Genomic DNA, 20,219 nt, shown 5'->3' on the forward strand with positions numbered 1-20,219 from the left:
ATGACACCGTTGAATTGTTCATGACCGGTTTGATGCACATGTGGTTGGAGATTTTACTTGTACTATCGCGGATTGCTGCAAAAAAACGGATACGTTGCTCGTGTCATAGCTGCCTTGCCTTCCTGGACCGACGGTTTGGCTCTGGTCGTATGTAAAATAATAAAAAAAATGTTCCTCAGTCTTTCAGGGATGGCGACTAACGACTAAGCCAGCACTCCCCTTATCCGTGAAGTCAGTAGTCCTAAAAGTCCTTCAGGGATGAAGACTAACAGCTAGGCCAGCACATCCCCTATCCGTAAAGTCAGTAGTCCTAAAAGTCCTTCAGGGATGGCGACTAACAGCTAAGCCAGCATATCCCCTATCCGTAAAGTCCAAAAAAAACTTTTCATAAAGGTCAACTTGTCAAATTGCCCGGGTACACTTACCTTAGGCGGCTATGACACAATTGAAAGATTCATCACAATGAGCCGCTCTTTTATAGCTGCAGTCTCGCTCGCTTGTTCCCTTACAACATGTTGTGTGCGTTTACATGTGCATTGCGGCCCCATACTTATATGTATGCTTAATTTAGGTCGGCTTCGACGTGTTGGTCCGACCTTCGGTCGCAGCCTTAGCTGCGACTTGCATTAAATACTTATGCATAACTTAATGCCAACTTACGTCTATCTTATTGCTATATTTGATCAAATCCCTACTCAACATGCATCCAGGTACCAAATCGCGTGATTCATTCACCGTTAGGTGTGTGAGTGCTAAGTTTTCAATATTGTTCTTCGACACAGTTTTTTTTCCCTTTAAGTTTCTTAAACTATGTGTACAATACTTCGCATACGTTTTTATAGTGTTATACCATTTATGTAGAGTAAATGCATTTCTCTGTTTATGAGTGTTTATACATGTTTATACGTGTGTGTTTATATTTATTTGGCATGTGTGATCCTACATCTCTATACATTTTACATGGCCTATGCATTTTTATACCTGTTCATACATTTTCAGCTGGTCGTTTATACAGTGGATGCGTTGTCACATGATCGTATGTGCTCATACATTTTTACACCTAAGTGTTTATCCCTTTGTATATGTTTTGCATGGCCTAACGGCATTTGTACATTTTTCTACAGATCTCTATGCCCGTGTATGTTTATACAGTTTTAGCAATTCCTATGCTCGTATGTGTGTTCATATATTATAATGATTTTATACAGATTTTATACAGATTCTATACATATTTTATGCTCGTGTGCGTGTTTATACAATCTTTGTGCAATATTTATGTTACATAAGCTTTGCCGTTTATGCGGTTAACGGTTTCTTACCTTACGTTAGAGCCAGAGGCGGATGATCAAGTGCCCTACCCAGAGGTGTTCAGTTTTTCGCCAGACGGAGGAACTGGACTGAAAGTTACTAGGATCTACGGGTAGACATTTAAGCGGACTGACCTGTTGTTAGTAAGGAAGCAAAACGCTATCGAGGACAAGCCCAAACTGCAAAACACTAAGGCAGGCAATTTCACAACAATACATAGTTTTAAGTCATTAACAGTGGCTTAGCTACTCACCCTTTTTACCAGGATGTCATGAATAATAAAAATTTTGTTTTTTTTTTTTTAAAAAGGCTTTAACAAACACTTTATTTACTTATTTTGGGTTAGTTTCAATATAATCTCAGTTTAGAATTGTGCATAAGCAAAAAAATCGAAAACTTAAACTTTTAAATAGTCATTAAAACAGCAGCAAGTAAAATAAATACAATTTAGCACTAATATAACAAAATAGTTGTTAACATAACCGCATATGTTTCTTGTTTTACTTTTCAACTAGAGATCTGTTATGACTTATTTCTTGTTGTTATAAATTATTCATTATGAGGAAATTATGCAATTAGACACAAAACCCGTTATAATGTTTGACTAAAAATTCCGAGGAATAATATACAAAATGTTTCTGTTCTTTTTCTTTTGAATTTTCATTATGATTAACCTTGAATTAAAGTAAATAATCTTTTTACTTAGGACATTATAGAATTAGTTACTATTTTTAGTGCTAGTTCGGCTTTTACACTTTATGTATGTATTATCATCGTAGATCGCTCTAGAACAATTTCCTTTGCCGTAGGGGCAGAACTATACATCTCTATGAATATATACGTGAACTCTGTTGGTTCTTTTTTTATCCTGCACTTCACTTTGTGCCTAAGATAATATGAATCTTTTTCTTTTTAATATTGATTATGCCTTTATTAATACTTATATCGATTTAAAAACTCGTACTGATAACATTTACAAATAAAAAAAGGATTTTTAATTATATTTGCCTTTTTTTTTCTCCTTTTTCATTTTTAATAAATTGTTACTACAAAAAAGGTCAATTATTCTGATTTAAACGTCACCATCGCTTTCCATCCGATTTCTTTCACAACTCAAACTTCACTCCTCTCGTAGCCAAAAAAAAAACCACCGAAAACTCATAATTTTCTCGCTCTCTTCACTCAAATTGTTTCATTTTTCTTTTCCTTGATCTCTTTATGCATAGCGGCAAGCCTCTATTTTCGTGATCATGCTATTTTACATAACGGCATGCCGTTATTACTACATTTACGACAAAAACAGGCCGACTGACACCCTACTCTGAATTTGTTCGCGGACGTTACAACACCTATCACTATACCTCAAAGGTGGTGTGAAAAACCGTGCCAAGTAACATGGTAGTAGTACTGGTACTCATGCTTTGTTATTCAAGGAATATTATGTCATTTTCCAGTGACTTAGCAACAGAATTTAAGATTTTGTGGACGCGTTTCTCACGTTGTTTGAGTGTCCTATATTACTAATATAATTATTAGGAAAAATGCGTGAGCCAATAGACATTAATGGCCGTAGCACAAGCAGAGCACCTGAAACTGAAATGACTGAAACAGAAAACGGACTTTGCGGTCGTCTACGTGTGTACATAGCTTTTCGTCCTGGCTTAGTTCATTGCTTCTCTTCGTTTTTAAGCATTTTATCGTCTATTGTAGGTTGTAAAATTTTGATAGCACCTCATTTATTTAGAAGTGACGTGTCCAAATTTTAAATACGCTCTCTTGAATTCTTTGGTATAATCCCTTTAATTTTTCTTTGCAAACGAATTTGGCAAAGCCGCCGCATACTCACTTTCATTTTCATATGCTTTTTAAACGAATCCTTTTCTCTTATAAGAAATAATTATTTTTCTCACCGAAATGACTTCTCTTTCTTCAGAGGTTATTAAAATATATATTAGATTTTGCCGCTTCTGCGAATCTACGCGCTTAATGCACTCTTAGTGCGGGAGGCATTGACTTACTTTCGTCTCGGAAGGGGATTTCCAATAGTTCATCTTTCTCTCGATAGAAGGTTTGTTTGTTCAGTAGCAGTAATTGCGTGCTTATTCTCGCATGCACGCAATTTTTACACAAATACTTGAACAATTATTCAACAAATGTAAACAAATTGGACACTTATTCTCACATTTTTCGAATTATTGAGAATCATTTTCAGTTTTATACGCTTACCCTCGCATGCACGCAATTTTTAACAAGCATCCCTAAACCATAGCACACTTAAGTTCCAAAACAGGTACCCCTAAGTCCTAGAAAGGTATCCCTAATGCAAGTAAGATGAACAAAAATTTGTAAGTGGTATTTTCCCAATGACTAAGAGACTATGTCAGATTTCGATATAAAATTTGATGCAAATATTCATCATGTCTTCAAAAGGATTGCTTTGAAAACAGCTTCGACCGTGTTTTTGAGAAAACCACAGTAAACAAAAAGCTTTATTGTTGTTGCGACTTTAAAAACGAACATCCACCGCAGCCCCAGTTGCTGGGTGGTCAGCTGTGTGTAATGTATTATGGTTTACTCAAGTGAAAGTGAAACCATCACTTAGGAAAACTGTCACGACCAACGGATATATTATGACTAAATTATGTCAAAAATCATCATCCCGTCAATTTTCAGTACAACGAAATTTAACCTCATCTAGCAAAACTCGCTCCGGAAATGCTTTCAGTTGTAACTTGAACCACCTTCCACGCTGTTATCAACAGACATTGCTCCTTCCGATTAAAACGTGTTTCAATAGATAATTTATTGTTTGTACCAACGGTGCTTCCGTTCATATGACGTTACGCATATTATGTCCTTTCGGGGATAGCTTCGAACCTATTTTGCGTAAAATATAAGAGAAGGAATGGCTATTAATAGACAATGTATGGAACAAAGGGGCCCCTAACATTTCGAAGATCAATTGTCAATGTAAAACCAGATCTTTATTGTTTCTGTTTACCCATTTCATTTCGCAGCAGCTTAATTTCCAAAGCAAAATCCATGAAACATTCTACAGATATGAATTGAGCACAAAGTACCCAACACTTTTCTTAGTCCCAAGGAACTAACCAAACTTAAGGCTGTAATGCCCTGTTTAGTAAGATTGCCGCACACTCTTTGCTATCGTAGAGTTTGCCATGTCTTTGCAAAATTATACTCCTTTCCTGACTTTCTAAGCATCCTATCGCCACTTGCTTCGACCAAAGGAGTTATTCCCGCATCATTTCTAGAAGCTTTATGCCTCTGATGACTCTGTAAGCATTGAGTTATCCAGTTTTTCGGTGATGAAATACGACCATGGTGCCATTTTTAAAATTAAAATCTTGGAAATATTTTCCTTGATCTTTGCCGAGTAGCTAGCCATTAAACAGGCAGTAGCTCTAGCAGCAGCGAATCGGCATACTAAATTTTGTTTTTCTCAGCAAATGCCTTATAAATCAAAATGACCCAACAAACCAAAACGCTCTCGAAATCCATTATGGGCTTGATAATACTTTTACTGATTGATGTCACTTTGTCTGGGTGGCAGTTCATTGTGGATTTCATTTCAATGAAAAAGCTTATTTCCACTCTCAAGAAGCCCAAATGAATTTTTGCGCACAATTGGAAGTATCATTATCAGAGGTCTATATGCTGGCAAGAGGGAAAGCGGATCGTCTCTTTTACAAAATATATCCGTCCATAGCTTGTAAACTCCTAACTGCAGCTCTCTTTTCGTTCTGAGGGATAAAACTGTAGACTAAAGACTAATCGCACCTATGACAAAACTTATTTTAAAATGATCCTAATGGTTGAAAATGATACTTGTGACATATGCTGAATAGCTCAATAGGCTGACCATTTCATCCTCAAAAAAAAAAAGAATTTTGATAAAATCAGATCGATTTTTGGATTTTTCGGTAGGTACAAAAACCTTTATGATATCCTTTGAGCTCAAAAACGTGCTCATTCTAATTTGTCTTGTATCCAGGTTTTTGTACTTCTCTGCTTATTCTAGCTACCTTAGCTACCTTTCGGTATGATTCTCTCTTCCAGATTGACTGTACTTACTTTGAACTTACTCTCATCATATCTGCACATATGATAAAACCTCTACTTCTGTTGCTGGAGATATAGGCCTATAAGTGAAAGGCCTCTCTCCAAACGTTTTTAACATACAAAAAAAAGGAAATGTATGCAATTGCATTTTTCAACTCGCAATTTGTGTAAGAAGTAAAGACGAAAACACTTATCTATATGATTTTGAAAGCAACCCGAGGGAGACTCCAGGGAATGCAACACTTTAAGCAGGCATTAGCAGCTCTTGCGATCGAAGGAATTGCGGTGGGCACTTAACTTGCATCTTGAAGAATTTTCAGAAAGTGTGAACAAAATTGTCTCAGAACGATTGATAATTTGCTGATATGAAGCGAAAGAAAGAGTGAAATGAGGACATGTAAAACGCTTCTAAAATTAAAATTGTAGAATTTTTTCTTCCATTACTGATCATTTATTAAATCCTGATATCAAAACGCTCAAGAAACTCAAATTCTCAAGATTTTTGAGGAACGATCGTATTTACATCCACATATAGGACTGCTCCTGTATCTCTTAAGCGTAAATTAAATTTCAGTCCAAATTTCTTAAAAGAGTTCATTTTGTTAAAAATAATTGCTATGTTTGAATTTTATATTTGCAATCCGTAATTTATGAAATAAATACCAAGAATTGATATATTATTCTCGTTCTTAATTGCGACAGCCCTAGCAACTTAGGTTACAAAACCTGGTGAAATAATTTTTTAACCAAAATGATTTCGATTACTCGAGGAATTAGTAATATTTTAAGTAGAATTGCTTTCGCTCACACGTCATCTAATCCGTCTTCCATAAGGACTTTGCAAACCACATATGTGCTGAATTGCGAAAATACCGAAGGTATCAGAACAGATGAGAAATCAACTACTGACAGTGATGCTCAGCGAAAAGAGTTAACTGAGGCTGAATTGAAGTTAAAAAATAAAGATCGTACGCAAGTTATACCAGTAGAGACGTCTATCAGATATTTAAGAAGTTCTGCTTACCAGCAAACTTACGGTAATACACTTATATGGGAATTGTACAGACGTAACCATAAAGGAGCAATACCACCACGAAAAACTCGTAAGACTTGCGTACGTAAGGGTGCTATTAGCACGGGGAATCCTTGTCCTATTTGCCGGGACGAATACTTAGTGTTGGACTATCGTAATCTTGATTTGTTGCGTCAGTTTATATCTCCTCAAACAGGTGAAGTGCTGAGTTATACTAAAAGCGGTTTATGCCAAAAAAAGCATTTGCAATTGCTGGTAGCTGTTGAGAAAGCCTGGGATTACGGCCTGTTAACTTTTGACGTTCCATTCCTGGAGTTCGATTATAGAGAGTATTACGGGAAAAACGTAAAACTTGCAAATTAAGAGTGAACATCAAGAAACCTTTCTCTTTATATATGTTGTTTTGTAAATATACTCTTTAATATGCAGAAGGACTGTGATGATGTAACATTTTTGATTGTTGGTGGTGGGATAGCAGGTGTTAGTTGTGCCGAAACTTTGGCAATTTGCTGCCCCGAAGAAAGTATACTACTTTTGACAGAGTCGCATATTATTAAGACGATATCTAACCTAGAACCTGTTGCTCGATACTTACAAAAATTTGAGGTACATCAACGTTCATTGAGTGCTACGGATGAAAATGGAGGCCGTTATTTACCACCAGTAATTCGTACACAGATAGATAAGTTGCAGTATCTGAACGGTAATGAACGCTTTATAATAACTAAAAAAGATCGCAAAATTCGTTACCGTTATTTATGCTTATGCACTGGAGGTCAACCGCGTCTTATATCTGAAAACAATTCCTTGGTTTTAGGAATACGTGACTCTGATTCAGTATTAAAATTTCAAAACAATCTTAAAACTGCTACCAACATATTATTGGTAGGCAATGGGGGTATTGCTAGCGAGTTGGCGCATGAGCTTAAAGGCGTTAATGTTCACTGGGTGATAAAAGACAATCACATAGCTTCAACATTTGTGGATGCAGGGGCAGCTTATTTTTTTCAACAAACGTTTGAGAAAGGACAACAACAAAATGACGCGAAACCCGAAAGTGTTGTAAAACGTTTGCGTTATGATGAACTAAAAGTTAAGGACAAATTAACCCCAAACGATTCTAGAACCCATTTGAAAGGTGGCGCAGCTTTGGGTCCCGATTGGCATCAGCATTTTCGCTTACAGGGATCATTAAAGGAGCTTGAAAATTATAACAAACCCATTATACATTACAACTGCCAGGTTTCAAGTATGGTGCCTTGTGAGGAAAATGATACTCGTTACATGCTTGTTACTCTGTCTACTGGTAAACAAATTAAATGCGACTTCTTAGTATCGGCAACGGGAGTAAATCCCCGTTTGGATTTCACCTCTGAGCCAGCCTTAGACATAGAGGATAACGATGGGGGCATTAAGGTTGATGAAATGATGCAGACATCTACCCCATTCATATACGCAGCCGGTGACGTCTGCGCCGCTTCTTGGCCGTCGACCGATCACTGGTTTCAAATGCGTCTATGGACTCAAGCGCGTCAAATGGGATCTATGGCTGGACGTAGTATGGCTGCTGCGTTTAATAGTGAAAAAATATATCAAGACTTTTGCTTTGAATTGTTCGGTCATGTTACGCAATTATTTGGATATCCTGTGGTGTTATTGGGACGATATAATGGCCAAGACTTAGGGTCAAATTACGAATTATTGCTACGAACAACCCCCGGAAGTGAATACATTAAATTTGTATTACAGAATGGCCGTTTACGTGGTGCTATACTAATTGGCAACACGGAGTTAGCGGAAACTTGCGAAAATCTTATATTAAATGGCATAGATTTAACACCTTTTGGAGACGATATACTTAATCCCGACATCGACATTGAAGACTACTTCGACTAATGGCAAAAAAATCCTTGTGGTATATTAAAGTGTAATTGTTTAATAATATAATAACCTTAATAGCTAATTTCCACTTTTTTCTTGGGTTTGTGTCATTTGATTTTAGCTTCATTGCCTAAAAATAAAAGACGGAGCATTACAGACATTATAAAAAATTAAAGCTTGCTTCCACACTGACCGACATATTTAATTTCGTCGAACGCCTTACGCGCTTTTTTTAGTTCCTCATTCATTGTAAGTAAATCCTTAACACGGGCGTACTTCCTAGGATCTTTGCGCACTAAAAATATAATATCCTCTACTTGAACACGACCCGTCCGCCCAATTTCCATAGCTTTATGGGTCATTTCTGTTATAAACTCGATAACTAAATCTTCCAGCAGATCAACGCTTTCCGTATAAGGATTTTTGTCATCACCAAAACCGTACATCATGCAACGTAACTCTTTACTAAATAAACGTTTTCGACCGGCTGAAGTTGGTACAAATTGTTCTTCTCCTTCATCTTCGTCGAACTAAACAAATAATTAAAAATATAAACCATAGTATTACTATTAAATCGGAAGATACGAAACTCACATCTGGGTTTTCAAAACCTTCATCTGCATTTGTGGTCATTATGCTTATCTCTCTTTTTCTTCTTCTTCTTCTTGAACATTCGGCGAGATCAACAGCATATAATTCGCCGCGTTATAAAAAAAAGGCAACACAGTGTTGTTTTTCAAAAGAAATGACTTGTCCTCTTGTGAAAGTAATTTAAGTTTTTTTTCCTGCTACCTGCTACCACTCCCAGACTATAAGGGATTTGTGGCATCAAAAGAGCGTGTACTTGAATAATCACGGCAAATGAGTATTACTGGAGTAAATTGAGCGCAAAGTACCCAACACTTTCCATTGGCGAGCTCAATATGTTTCTCAAAGTGAGATGCTGATTAATGAAAATACCCAGGCATTTATGTAAAGGTTAAAGTTGTTTAAAAGGAAATAAAAATTTTTTGTAATAAAAAATATTTAAACGAACATTTTAGAATAAATAAAATTTACACAAAAGTGTATGCATAAAATGAAGTTTAAAACGATTGAAATTACATTTAAGTTGAAGTAAAAAGAAATATCCCGGCAATGCATACTCAAACTTCAAATTTTGGATATAATATATATTTCCTAAGCATGTATTAAGTAGAAAAGTTTGTTGTTGCATTTAAAACATTTAGAATACACTTGGCCTACAGCTTATAATCATTAAATGAACACATGTTGAACAAAAGTGATTCATTTAAGTGTGATTTTGAATGTTCTAGAAATTGTTTTTAGCGTAATACATTCTTTAGAGGAGAAGAAATTCTGAAAACATATCGAATGAGTGAGAGAAGTTTCGTGATGTTGTTCTTGTAAAAGAATATAACGAACTCAAAAAAAAGACAAACAAAATAAAGAGAAAGGGATTTAAGCAGAATCAACAGCTGTAGACAAGCAACAAATAAACCAACCCAATTAGTATATACATTTAAGGGAGCCAGTAATAATAAAAATATTAGACAGAAGCGCAATTATTCTTTCAAACTAAATTGAGTGTGCACCTAAGAAGAACTGCTGCAGAGAAAAAAGAAAAGACAATACATAAGTACTAAGAGAAACGTCATGAACCAAAAAAATAAAGGTATATGTACATACAAATAGATAGAAAATCTCGAAACGAAAATATTATTTACTAAAGCTATATATAGAAAAAAAATCCAAAATATTTATATAAAATATAGACTTGTGAACAAACCGAAAGAAAAACCACATGATTTTGAAATAATTGTTATATAGGTACGTAATTCGTAGAGTTAACAACTGTCATGTGAGGTTGGCTTCAAATTTTCTCTGCTTAACAGATCTAAGCAAAACAAAAACTGTACAAAGCACGAGAAATCTCAATGAAAACGATAGTACTAAAAAACTGGAAGATAAATTAATATAAAGATTATCTTTAAGTTTATAACACACAATACCAACCTGAACCAAAATATCTTTTCCTTATACTAAAAAGAAACAAAATAAAAACAATTCAAAAAAAATAATTTTTGAAATTTTTTGTTATTATTTTTTTTTTTACTAGAAAGTACATAAAAAGAAAAGAAAAAGGAGTGATGCTTAAATAAGCAATCAGTAGGTACCGCTGAGACAGGGTATGGTTGGGTGTGCGTCTGAGTGAGGGTAAGGAACGGGGAATAATGGACCAACAATGAAGCAACGTACAACGAACAGTACAGGCAATATGTCCTACGGACGGATGTAAACCAGGTTTCAGGTCACAGCTTGTGAGCAGGGCGCTAAAGAAAAGAATAGTAAATAAAACAATGTAATGAATTGAGAAAGAATAGACGGAGCATTATAAGAATACATAACAAAAGCATGACAAAAAATAGCGCCCAACGCGGGAGCCGAATGTTGTTATAATTTTGCAAATAATTGTCAACTATGATTATGACAATATATAAAAATTATAATAAAGTAGCAGAAATTTTAAAAAGTGCAACAACAAAATACACGCAAATTTACGACACAACTGTACACAAAGTTAAGAGACAAATGCTGAGAATATAAATTTCAATTTCTAAGCATAAAATTTACTTTGCCGTAAACAATAGCACTTACACGACAAACATAAGTAAAAATTAGAATTTTCGAAAGGATCGACGTTGAAGCTGTAAGCAACAACAATGGAGGCCATGTGTGCCTCCCACACCTGCTAAAAAACTTTGCACAGGATCCCCGGTTAGAAAAGGTACATATGAAGCAGAGCCTGATAAAGAAACATTGTCTACTTCGTCCGATCCTCCAACAAACCTACAATCGCACATAGCGCTTCCAAAGAAACATATTTTTATTTTAAGCGAAGCGGAAAACCCCGTTTTTTCCTTGTAAGGTAACGAAGAAAATATGGCGTCAATTTTTGGTGTAATACACGCTTTAGTGAGCTTCGTGCAGGACGATCAAGATGTGATCAATTCAGGCAAAAGATATGCAAACAGTTTTCTTGTTGAAGCCTAGCCTAATTTTAGTAGCAGTTTCACGAACTGGTTTTAGCGCGGCTCAATTGGAAATACAACTCAGGTATGTAATATTCTTACTACTGATTAAATTTTGAAGCAAGCTCTGTCTCTCGACTTAAATTCGTCTTATGGTTAATACATTCCTTAATGTGGTCTCATCGATGTATATCATCAAATCACATCCACGCTTGCGTGCCATCATTTAAAAAATATATTTTCAAAGCATAAAGGCTTCTATTGGAAGCGAAAGATTAATACGCCATTTGGTATTGTTTTTTAACAAATTCTTAAAGAAAAAATATAGAGTAATAAATTATTTTATAAGAAATTAAAATTTTTGAAGAATTAGTTAAATTGCATTAATTTTGCGCGATAAGGTTTGTTGGCGATAGCTTCTTCTACTTTAACTGATTTGCGGCACTAATTTCTCATTTAACAGACACATACGGTGCTGCCTTTACATTGTCGATAAAAAGTAACAACATTGCTCCGTGCGGTGAAATTTAATTACAGGGTGACGCTGTAATAAATTTAAATACGACCGATGCCATTGAGAAATAAAACGAAAAGTAAGAAATGTCTTCAAAATTTTGCCATTTTTTTGTAGGTATCAAACAAGCTTACATAAAATATTTAATAGAATAGGATTTTAGCAAATAGTAAACAAATAAAGGAAAATTATATTTGCAAGTCCTATGGGCTGATTATCTTCTCGATTTCAAGGCTCAGTATATTTGAAACAGTATACTTTTTAATTGATTATTCTACTCTAGTATTTTAATTATATATTTTATACAAACCATACAATTCGTGTTATATTGATAATAGCCATTTTTTTGTTTGCATGTTGCGTTACAATGGGCCAAATCAAAAAAGACTTTTGGCTTATATGTACAGATAATAACTGATAATAATTATATGCAAGAAAAATTTATAAAAACAAAAAGACTGCGACCATGACATGCTAAGGCGAATATGTTAACACATGTATGAATGTTTAAAAATCAATGGGGGGTATGCAGATTAGAAATAAAAACAGCTGTAGAATCAATGGAAAGGCCGAAAGAACTTCTTAAAGAACTTAATAAAGTAATTTAAAATAGAAACGCATTAATCCGCGACAAATATATTTTGATATAAATTATAATTTATTAACATAACGAAAGCAGTTCTTGGCCATTTGAGAAGCTAAAATGTGGATGAGCGGCTTTATAATCCTACAAAGTTGAAAGAAAATCCTCTGCTATTTGGGATCTGCATGTGAGTTTTGGAGAAATATTTCGGTTAAAAATACTGTACGAACTTGTTGGAATCTGGATGCGAACTTGTCGGAATCTGGATGCGAACTTGTTGGAATCTGGCCTGCGTTTCTAACAAAAAACCTGTAATATATTGCAGACAAAACGCATAAAAAGTATACGTGCGTACAATTATCAGAATGCAGACAAAAAATATTAATCATTGAATAACTGAATGAATCAACAGACAGCTGTTTGAAAAGTAAAGCTTGTGTCAATATACGTTAGAATTGAAATCTTCATACGGAACATTTCATTTCAAGATAAAAGTGGGAATAACTTCGTTCAAAAGAATATATTTTCGATGTTACTTTTTCAGAGTATGAATATTTCATAACATATTGAGAATAAATAAAATTTCAAATTTCTAATATCTCCAAGCCTGTTAAATCGGAAAATTAGATGTTCAGCAGACTCACTAATATTGCAAACTTCACAAATATCGCATCTTCTAGCACGAATCATTTTTAAATACACTTTATCATATCGTGAGTCTATAAAGAATTTTGATTTCCCGGGAATTAAACAACGTCTCAGATAAGGCTTTAAACTCTAATGTCGGATTTATTTTATAGAAAATGCGATTGGATTTAACACTCGCGATCTCTGTAAATTCATTATTGAGTTGTTGAAACATGTGGTTACGGATTGTCCATACTACTTCATTGGGAGTATATATGATTGATGAAATTTTACCATCAACTTGAGCCGTTTTTGCACGAAAGTCAGGTTTTTCATTTAAAAAAGAGCCGCAGTGATTAGGTGTCATTCATCCGAAATTCATATAACATCCGGTGTATATCAAACGCATATTGATTATCTCAGTGGCTTATACATCATAGTCTTTGAAAAGAAGAAGCTTGACAGAAGATCCTCATACATGAGAAATTGCTTTGAGGTGGAGATCAAGTCAAGAATGTTCTTGAAGACTCTACATTTGTTGGGAAAGAAATTTCAGAGAGAAATCGAACTTTTTGATAACAAAATGTGTAGCTGCAAGAGGCAGTATCGACATGTCTCTCTCAAAAAAGGAAAGCTTCATATACATGACGTTCCATGCTATTGAGGATATGTTGGGGAGTTGAAGGTGTCAGTCCAGAACAACTTTTTAACGTACTATTTTCGAGTGTTTGTTTACGTTTCTCAATACACTTTGAAAACTTACAAGGGGAAGAATGTGCAAATTCAATCTTGGACTTGACTAAACTTTGGTACACTGCCAAAGCTTTTCTAATTTTCTTAAGCTTTTCTTAATTCCTCTGATAAGGAACCTAACTTCGCTTAAGAAGCTTTGGCAAAATAAACAGCAATTGTTTTGCTAGGATTAAAATATAAATTAAGATCGGCACATGTATTGGAAAAAAGATTAGCTTTTATCGAGAGATTATTCACGGCCACTGAAAACGATGAATCAGCAGATACAATTAAGAAACCATCTGCACATTGAAATATATGAGTTTTGTCAGCTTGAAGATAATGCAGTTGCATATAGTTTGGAGAATATCGGGCTTAACCAACTGCTTTGTGGAATACCACCGTATATACTTTAACTTTGTCTGTACCCATTACTAACACGCGCTTCGATATCCACTTGGTATCCACAGACGTATTTGAAGACGAATTGAAAAGTTTAAAACAGTTCTACCAATCTTCGTCCAGTTGACACAATCGCAGGCTTTGTTGATATCCAGGGAAAGCATATCAACCATTTTACCACCTTTCTTTTGACCCGTTACAAAAAAAAGGTAGTTCGTTAACGCACATGTTCGTAGACTTGCATCAGAACGAGCTGGAATGGTGTTCCCAGTTTTTAAGAAATCCGTTAGCCTTTCCTTAACTTCATATTAGCGAATTTTATTTTAAATAAAAAAAGCATCCCGCAGGATTTACTGCAAATACCAGGCACATGATCAAAGCAAGAATTAGCACAATAATACATTTTTTCTTCAAGTTTACTAATACGATCCTGAGGGATCATCTTGCAACCAACTGTTAAGTTTATACAATTTTGTTATTCAATAAAAACAAAACAAATGTGTGATAAAGAAAGGAAAGTTACTCGGTCTAATAGTTTATTTTTCTTCATATTGAAATAAGTGAGCTTTTTTAGACAAGCATTTTCTGGAAGAACAATCACACATTGCGTCCAATGTCTTATAGAACTATTGGGGGACGTCGAAAGGATAATTGCATCCTCGTAATCTTCGCTGGGAAAACAATGCGAAACCCTTGATGTTTTCTGTTAAGTCGAGCTAATTCCACTTCATAATTGAAAGCTATTATTTCTACACATTGTACAGCTGTTTTCCTTTCTAATTGGCACGCATTCTCTCTATACATTCTACAACTGGCACGCTTTCTTTCTATACATTTTGCAACTAGCATGCTTTGCTTCTGCACATTTTGCAACTGGCCCGCTTTATTTTTATACATTCTTCTGCAATTTGCAATTGTCCAAATTCCAAACTATTACAGTTCGATCCCAACCGCAATAAATTTTTTGGTCGTACAATAAATTTTCTGCTCGTACAATAAATTTTTTGGTTGTACAATAAATTTTTCTGGTCGTACAATAAATTTTCTGGTCGTACAATAAATTTTTTGGTTGTACAATAAATTTTTCTGGTTGTACAATAAATTTTTCTGATTGTACAATAAATTTTTTAGAGAATAAACGCGTATTCGTTCTCAATCATTTGTATACAAATTCCATACAACTGAGAATGTCTGAATACGGTTGTTTACAATTCTCAATCATTTTGCATGTATTGTACGACTTTCGAGAATAAGCGCATATTTGTACTCAATAATTCAACAAGCCTTTGTAAAAAAGCCATCGAATTAAGCGTATATATTCTCAATAATTTGTATAGAAATTCCAATTCATACAGCTGTCGCATGTATAAAAATTCAACCATCTGAGAGAATACTTTTGTTTACAATTCTAGATAAGTTTGCATGTATTGTACCACTTTCAAGAATAAGCGTATAAAAGAGAGTATGTATGATTGTGTTCCCGTGAGACAAAGTTTTATTGTCAGGGCGTATCATTTCATTATGAAGATGATATGAAGATGATATTGATAGATCTGAATGTTTGCTCCATTCTGAAGATATAATTTCGCTGGGACCAAGAAGTTTAAAATTGCGAAAAAACTCAGTTTATATCGGTACAATGGATACACGGTCATATGCATCTACAGCAACGGGACGTAGCGATTTTGTAACGCCAGGTAAAATTATGGACATTTTCACAGCGCATGATTACCATTAAGCGCAACTTTTAACTAACTAATTAACAATAACAAACAAATGGCAATACATTCCATACATTCCTATGCATATAAAAATGCTAAGGCACACCTTTTTTGCACTTACCTATGATATGATTGTAAACGAAAAGAAAAATCTCGATTGAGAGTCTTAAGTGTCTGAAAAAAATTTGCAACTCGACGGTATCCCAAAGATACAATGTCCCGTTGAAATGATTGGTAGAGAAACGCACACAAGAGACGCAATCTGATTTGCATATTTCCACTCGGCTAAAATGTTCCGAAAATTGACTATTTTATTTTCAACCAAAAATTTTGCCTCGAATAGACGACACAATAGCTTTTTGATGCCCATTAACAAATCGCAAAGTTATCCGATGAGCCAGATAAAGAATAATTGGCAACCGAAGACAATTCAACATCACTAACAACGTGCGAATGTCAACACAAGCGTTTTTGAAGCGTTTCAGATTTAAAAAAATTACGAAGAGCAGTGCACAAGTCAACGAAAGCACTGGTTTTCAAATGGCTAATGGCAAGAAAGTGGTCATATCTGAGAAAGGGAAAAAACGCGTGGAAGCCTTGCTAAATGAATTTCATGAAAGTGATGGTGATATTGAAGATAATTCGTTTTGTATAAAAAATAAAGTTATTTCTAAAAAGCAAAGATGCTGTCGGAAAAAAAAGCTTTCAATACATCTTTAACAAGCAGGAAAGAAGAAGGGTCCCTACTCACGATAATTCAAAGCAATTTGAATGTAAACAGACCGAGGTCGGGCATTCGGCTTTAAATGTTCCAACAATGATTCGTAAAAATCGCTTCTTGTCATTAGATCCAAAAAAAAACTTCAGAAATTTTGAGTGCTATATTATAATTTAATAAATACATTCAATGTATTTGGTTTTACTCACACTACGTATTTTTAGTTTACTTTGCTTTGCTTTGATTTTGTTTCCATATTATTAAATGGAAGATTTTAACGATTGTTTGGTTGCTACAGTGGGATTCTGTGAATGGGTTCCTACTAATTTGAATTTCACAAACCGTTTTAAAATCTCAAAATGCTTTGCAACGTTCGGCTTTAAATGTTCCAATGATGATTCGTAACATTTCAAAGACAACAATCTGCACTTCTTCCTAATAATTTAATTAATAATGTGGCTTCGATCCTAAATCTTCCTATTGTAAAATTGAAGAAATTAAGAAATTTTACATGAAAACATACATTTATTAATAAAAAATAAAGAAATATTAGATACCATTAGATACTGCTATTAACAGAATTGTGTTTTTGCCGACGGCTTTGCATTTTAACAGAGTTGAATGTGTTTTTTCTGTTAAGTTGGGCAAAATTCTTTTTGACGCTATCTTAGAATTTATTCTCTGGCTAAATTTATAATAATAATAATAATTTTACAAGTTAGCCTAAAAATAGACCGCCACAATTTTTTTTTTATTATCAAATTAAACAAAACAGTAGCTAAATTTTCTGCTAATTTACAGAACGAACGTAATACTCTATGCTAATTTACAGAAAGAACGTAATACACTATGCTATTTACAGAAAGAACGTAATACTTTATGTTCATTGCAAAGTTGTCGATTAAAGTCCGCCATTTTCATTAACAATAAACTCTAGAGCACAGGGCTGTTATTTTAGGTAAATCGATACAAAAATAATATGCAATTGTTAATAATTAGTATTTAATGTTAAAAGTTAATAATTAGTATTTAATACTGGAAGTTCATTGTATTTATTGCATTTATTGTATTTATTGTATTATTGGACATTTAACAGGCTGAACCATTTAAGTTGTTAAGTTGGGCATTTACCCATTTATTTATTATAAGCGACTCTGTACTTTGCCTTTCAACAGGGAATTTAGCGAGGGCTTTGTTTAATTTGATAATAAAAATTATGCCGGTCTAATTTTAGGCTAACTTGTAAAATTATTATTGTTATTATTTTTAATTTAGCCAAATAATAAATTCTTTTCTCTTAAAGCGCTAGCATCAAAAAAAACTCTACCGCACTACCAAACGTCGGGGACCTTGTACATCACCCTTTATAAGCCTTTGTTTTGACTGCTTGTGGATTCTCATATCAAAGTAAAAAAAAAAAAGTCAAATAAACTCGTCATAAAGGATTTTCCTTTGTATACGGAGGCTATTGAAAAACAAAATTTAATTTTTTGAGTTTTCAAGAACGCTTGCTAATTATACATCAACCAAATCGTTATTAGAATAATTTTGTCGAGACCAATACTAACGATATGTTAGTAACGAAACAAGTAAAGAAACCAACATTTTTACAAGAACAAGACGGGAATTATTCAATAATTAAAAGAATGCCTTCTAATCTTGATGACGTAGATTTAATAAAACTGGTTGAAAGCTATCCTGTACTCAATGCGAAATATCAGGGGTTTGCTGGTAGAATCGTTAAGAAGTATAGCGGAAATTTTAATATGGAGTGATTAACATGACAGTTCGGTTTTCGAATAAGCAGCGCTTAATAACTCACTCTTTATAATTATGTATTAATTATTTTCCTTTTTCCAGCTTTTCCTTTGAGAAAAATATGTTATCATATTTTTGCATATAATGCGTCAAAAAAAGTGGAGGTTCCAGTTTTGTATGTGTTCAATTATTACAAATTTTGAATATTCTCTTCGAAAATATACATAATGAAACTTCATTATGTAGGTTGATGCTAACTTAGTGAAACATTATAATAATTATTGATAGCTTCTTACTTTATTCTTAGATTATTTGTTAAGTAATAATCACGTAAACTCAATAATCGTGCATAAATTTGACTTTTCTTTTTTTTTTTTCTTTCCCGTTAATGGAAAAAGACAACTGCATTCCCTTATTCGGTAATATACTGTTATGGAATTCGCTTTTTACAAGATACAGTCCGTATCACTAGATCGTGGATATATTGATCAAGAGAAATGCACTTCAAAGTTGTTTTATTTTACTACTCTGTCTTTCACAACAGTAGGAACATTTATTTACAGTTTATTTTGGCCGTACTCTCAACTTCTACGTTCTTGCCAGACTAACTCTACTTTTCACAAATATTGGATTTGTATACAATTTTACAAGAATGTTACTATACCTAAATTTATGGTTATGGTCTAATCCCAGCCTGGTTTTTCCTCTAATCGTTTCCATCCGCCTGCAGCTGCATGAGACGCCTGCGAATGCTCATTTGGTTTTCCCTTCTTTAGGGAATTTATTCTTACGAAAATTACTTAGCTGACATTTAACTGAATTTGGGATTTTCGTAACAATATTAAACATTTAAACAATGATCAGAATTTATTGGAATTTTTTGATTTCATAAAAATGGTTAATACATCGTTTTCGTGAAAAAGGTGCACATCTATATGACACAAATGCAGATGCCTGACAGTTAATTAGATATTTGGGAGTGAAATTTGGAAATACTTCATTGTTAGGCGAAAAGAAAGGAAAAGAAAAAATTTGATGGCACTGTTTACCTTTATGATTTCGCTTTTCAATGGTTTCAAAGGTTTACAAAAATGTAAGGAGCTATACAAGTAAAGGTGTGAAAATATTGTGAAAATGTCAAGAGAAATCAGTTTAAATTAGAGTAAAAAGCAAAGAAATCCGCTAAAGCTTTATCTTCAATAAGTATATAACGATCTTGTCGATTTGTAAAATAGCCATTCGACAGATTGGCTCCTGATATAAGTACAGCATCGTCGAATAAATATATTTTCATATGTTGCAAACCTAATAGTTCATTCCAACGTGGCGGTATCCAACGTTTAGAAATTGTCATCCTTATAAACGTACATATTAGTTTGGAGAAAAAGAAATCCATTATTTTTATATGAACTTCAGGACTTTATTTAACATGCTTCGGATTGTCCGATTTGGGTCAAATATGCACCGTTTTGTTGTATGATTTGTTGACATTTTAAAGGTAACTTCAAAATGCCTCTCTCATAGAAGTCCTGGTCTCTATTTGCAAAAACCTCTAGTAGTCGATTTTCACAATCCTCCCTAGATTCCAATTTTTTATCATTAAAGAAATTTTGCAATGCAAGAAAAAGATGATAATCGCTTGGTGCCAAGTCCGGACTGTATGGCAGATGCATTAAAACTTCCCAACCAAGCTACCGAAGTTTCTGGCGAGTCACTGTAGATGTGTGTGGCCTAGCGTTGTCCTGGTGGAACACGACACCTCTCCTGTTGGCCAATTCTGGCTGTTTCTGGTCAATCGCTATCTTCAAACGGTCCAGTTGTTGACAGTAG

The 20,219-nt window shown here is 34.2% G+C and overlaps 3 protein-coding genes across 3 annotated transcripts; 2 read left to right on the top strand and 1 right to left on the bottom strand.

The window, feature by feature from the left end:
• The first annotated feature begins 6,093 nt into the window (after nt 1-6,093).
• Nucleotides 6,094-6,856, top strand: LOC119640602 (28S ribosomal protein S18b, mitochondrial). Its single transcript, XM_038038755.1, has one exon. The coding sequence runs from the start codon at nt 6,140-6,142 to the stop codon at nt 6,782-6,784; it is 645 nt and encodes a 214-aa protein (XP_037894683.1). The 5' UTR covers nt 6,094-6,139; the 3' UTR covers nt 6,785-6,856.
• On the top strand, nt 6,749-8,392 carry LOC119640601 (pyridine nucleotide-disulfide oxidoreductase domain-containing protein 1). The gene has a single exon (XM_038038754.1). The coding sequence runs from the start codon at nt 6,845-6,847 to the stop codon at nt 8,315-8,317; it is 1,473 nt and encodes a 490-aa protein (XP_037894682.1). The 5' UTR covers nt 6,749-6,844; the 3' UTR covers nt 8,318-8,392.
• LOC119640603 (transcription initiation factor TFIID subunit 13) lies at nt 8,375-8,954 on the bottom strand. The gene is made up of 3 exons (XM_038038756.1): nt 8,897-8,954; nt 8,496-8,832; nt 8,375-8,432 (listed from the first exon to the last, which is right to left on the bottom strand). Exons 1-3 carry the CDS (start codon nt 8,933-8,935, stop codon nt 8,410-8,412), a joined length of 399 nt encoding a protein of 132 aa, XP_037894684.1. The 5' UTR covers nt 8,936-8,954; the 3' UTR covers nt 8,375-8,409.
• Between the last annotated feature and the right edge of the window lie 11,265 nt (nt 8,955-20,219).

This window comes from Glossina fuscipes, unplaced genomic scaffold (genome assembly GCF_014805625.2).
Source record: "Glossina fuscipes isolate IAEA_lab_2018 unplaced genomic scaffold, Yale_Gfus_2 121, whole genome shotgun sequence".
In the NCBI taxonomy this organism is placed as follows: Eukaryota; Metazoa; Arthropoda; class Insecta; order Diptera; family Glossinidae; genus Glossina; species Glossina fuscipes.

Coding starts and splice junctions, on each gene's coding strand:
- LOC119640603 (XM_038038756.1), bottom strand. CDS start 8,935: ATGACCACAAATGCAGATGAAGGTTTTGAAAACCCAGAT. Junction 8,833..8,896: donor AAGGTTTTGAAAACCCAGAT/GTGAGTTTCGTA, acceptor TTATTTGTTTAG/TTCGACGAAGATGAAGGAGA. Junction 8,433..8,495: donor CGACGAAATTAAATATGTCG/GTCAGTGTGGAA, acceptor TTTTATTTTTAG/GCAATGAAGCTAAAATCAAA.
- LOC119640602 (XM_038038755.1), top strand. CDS start 6,140: ATGATTTCGATTACTCGAGGAATTAGTAATATTTTAAGTAGAATTGCT.
- LOC119640601 (XM_038038754.1), top strand. CDS start 6,845: ATGCAGAAGGACTGTGATGATGTAACATTTTTGATTGTTGGTGGTGGG.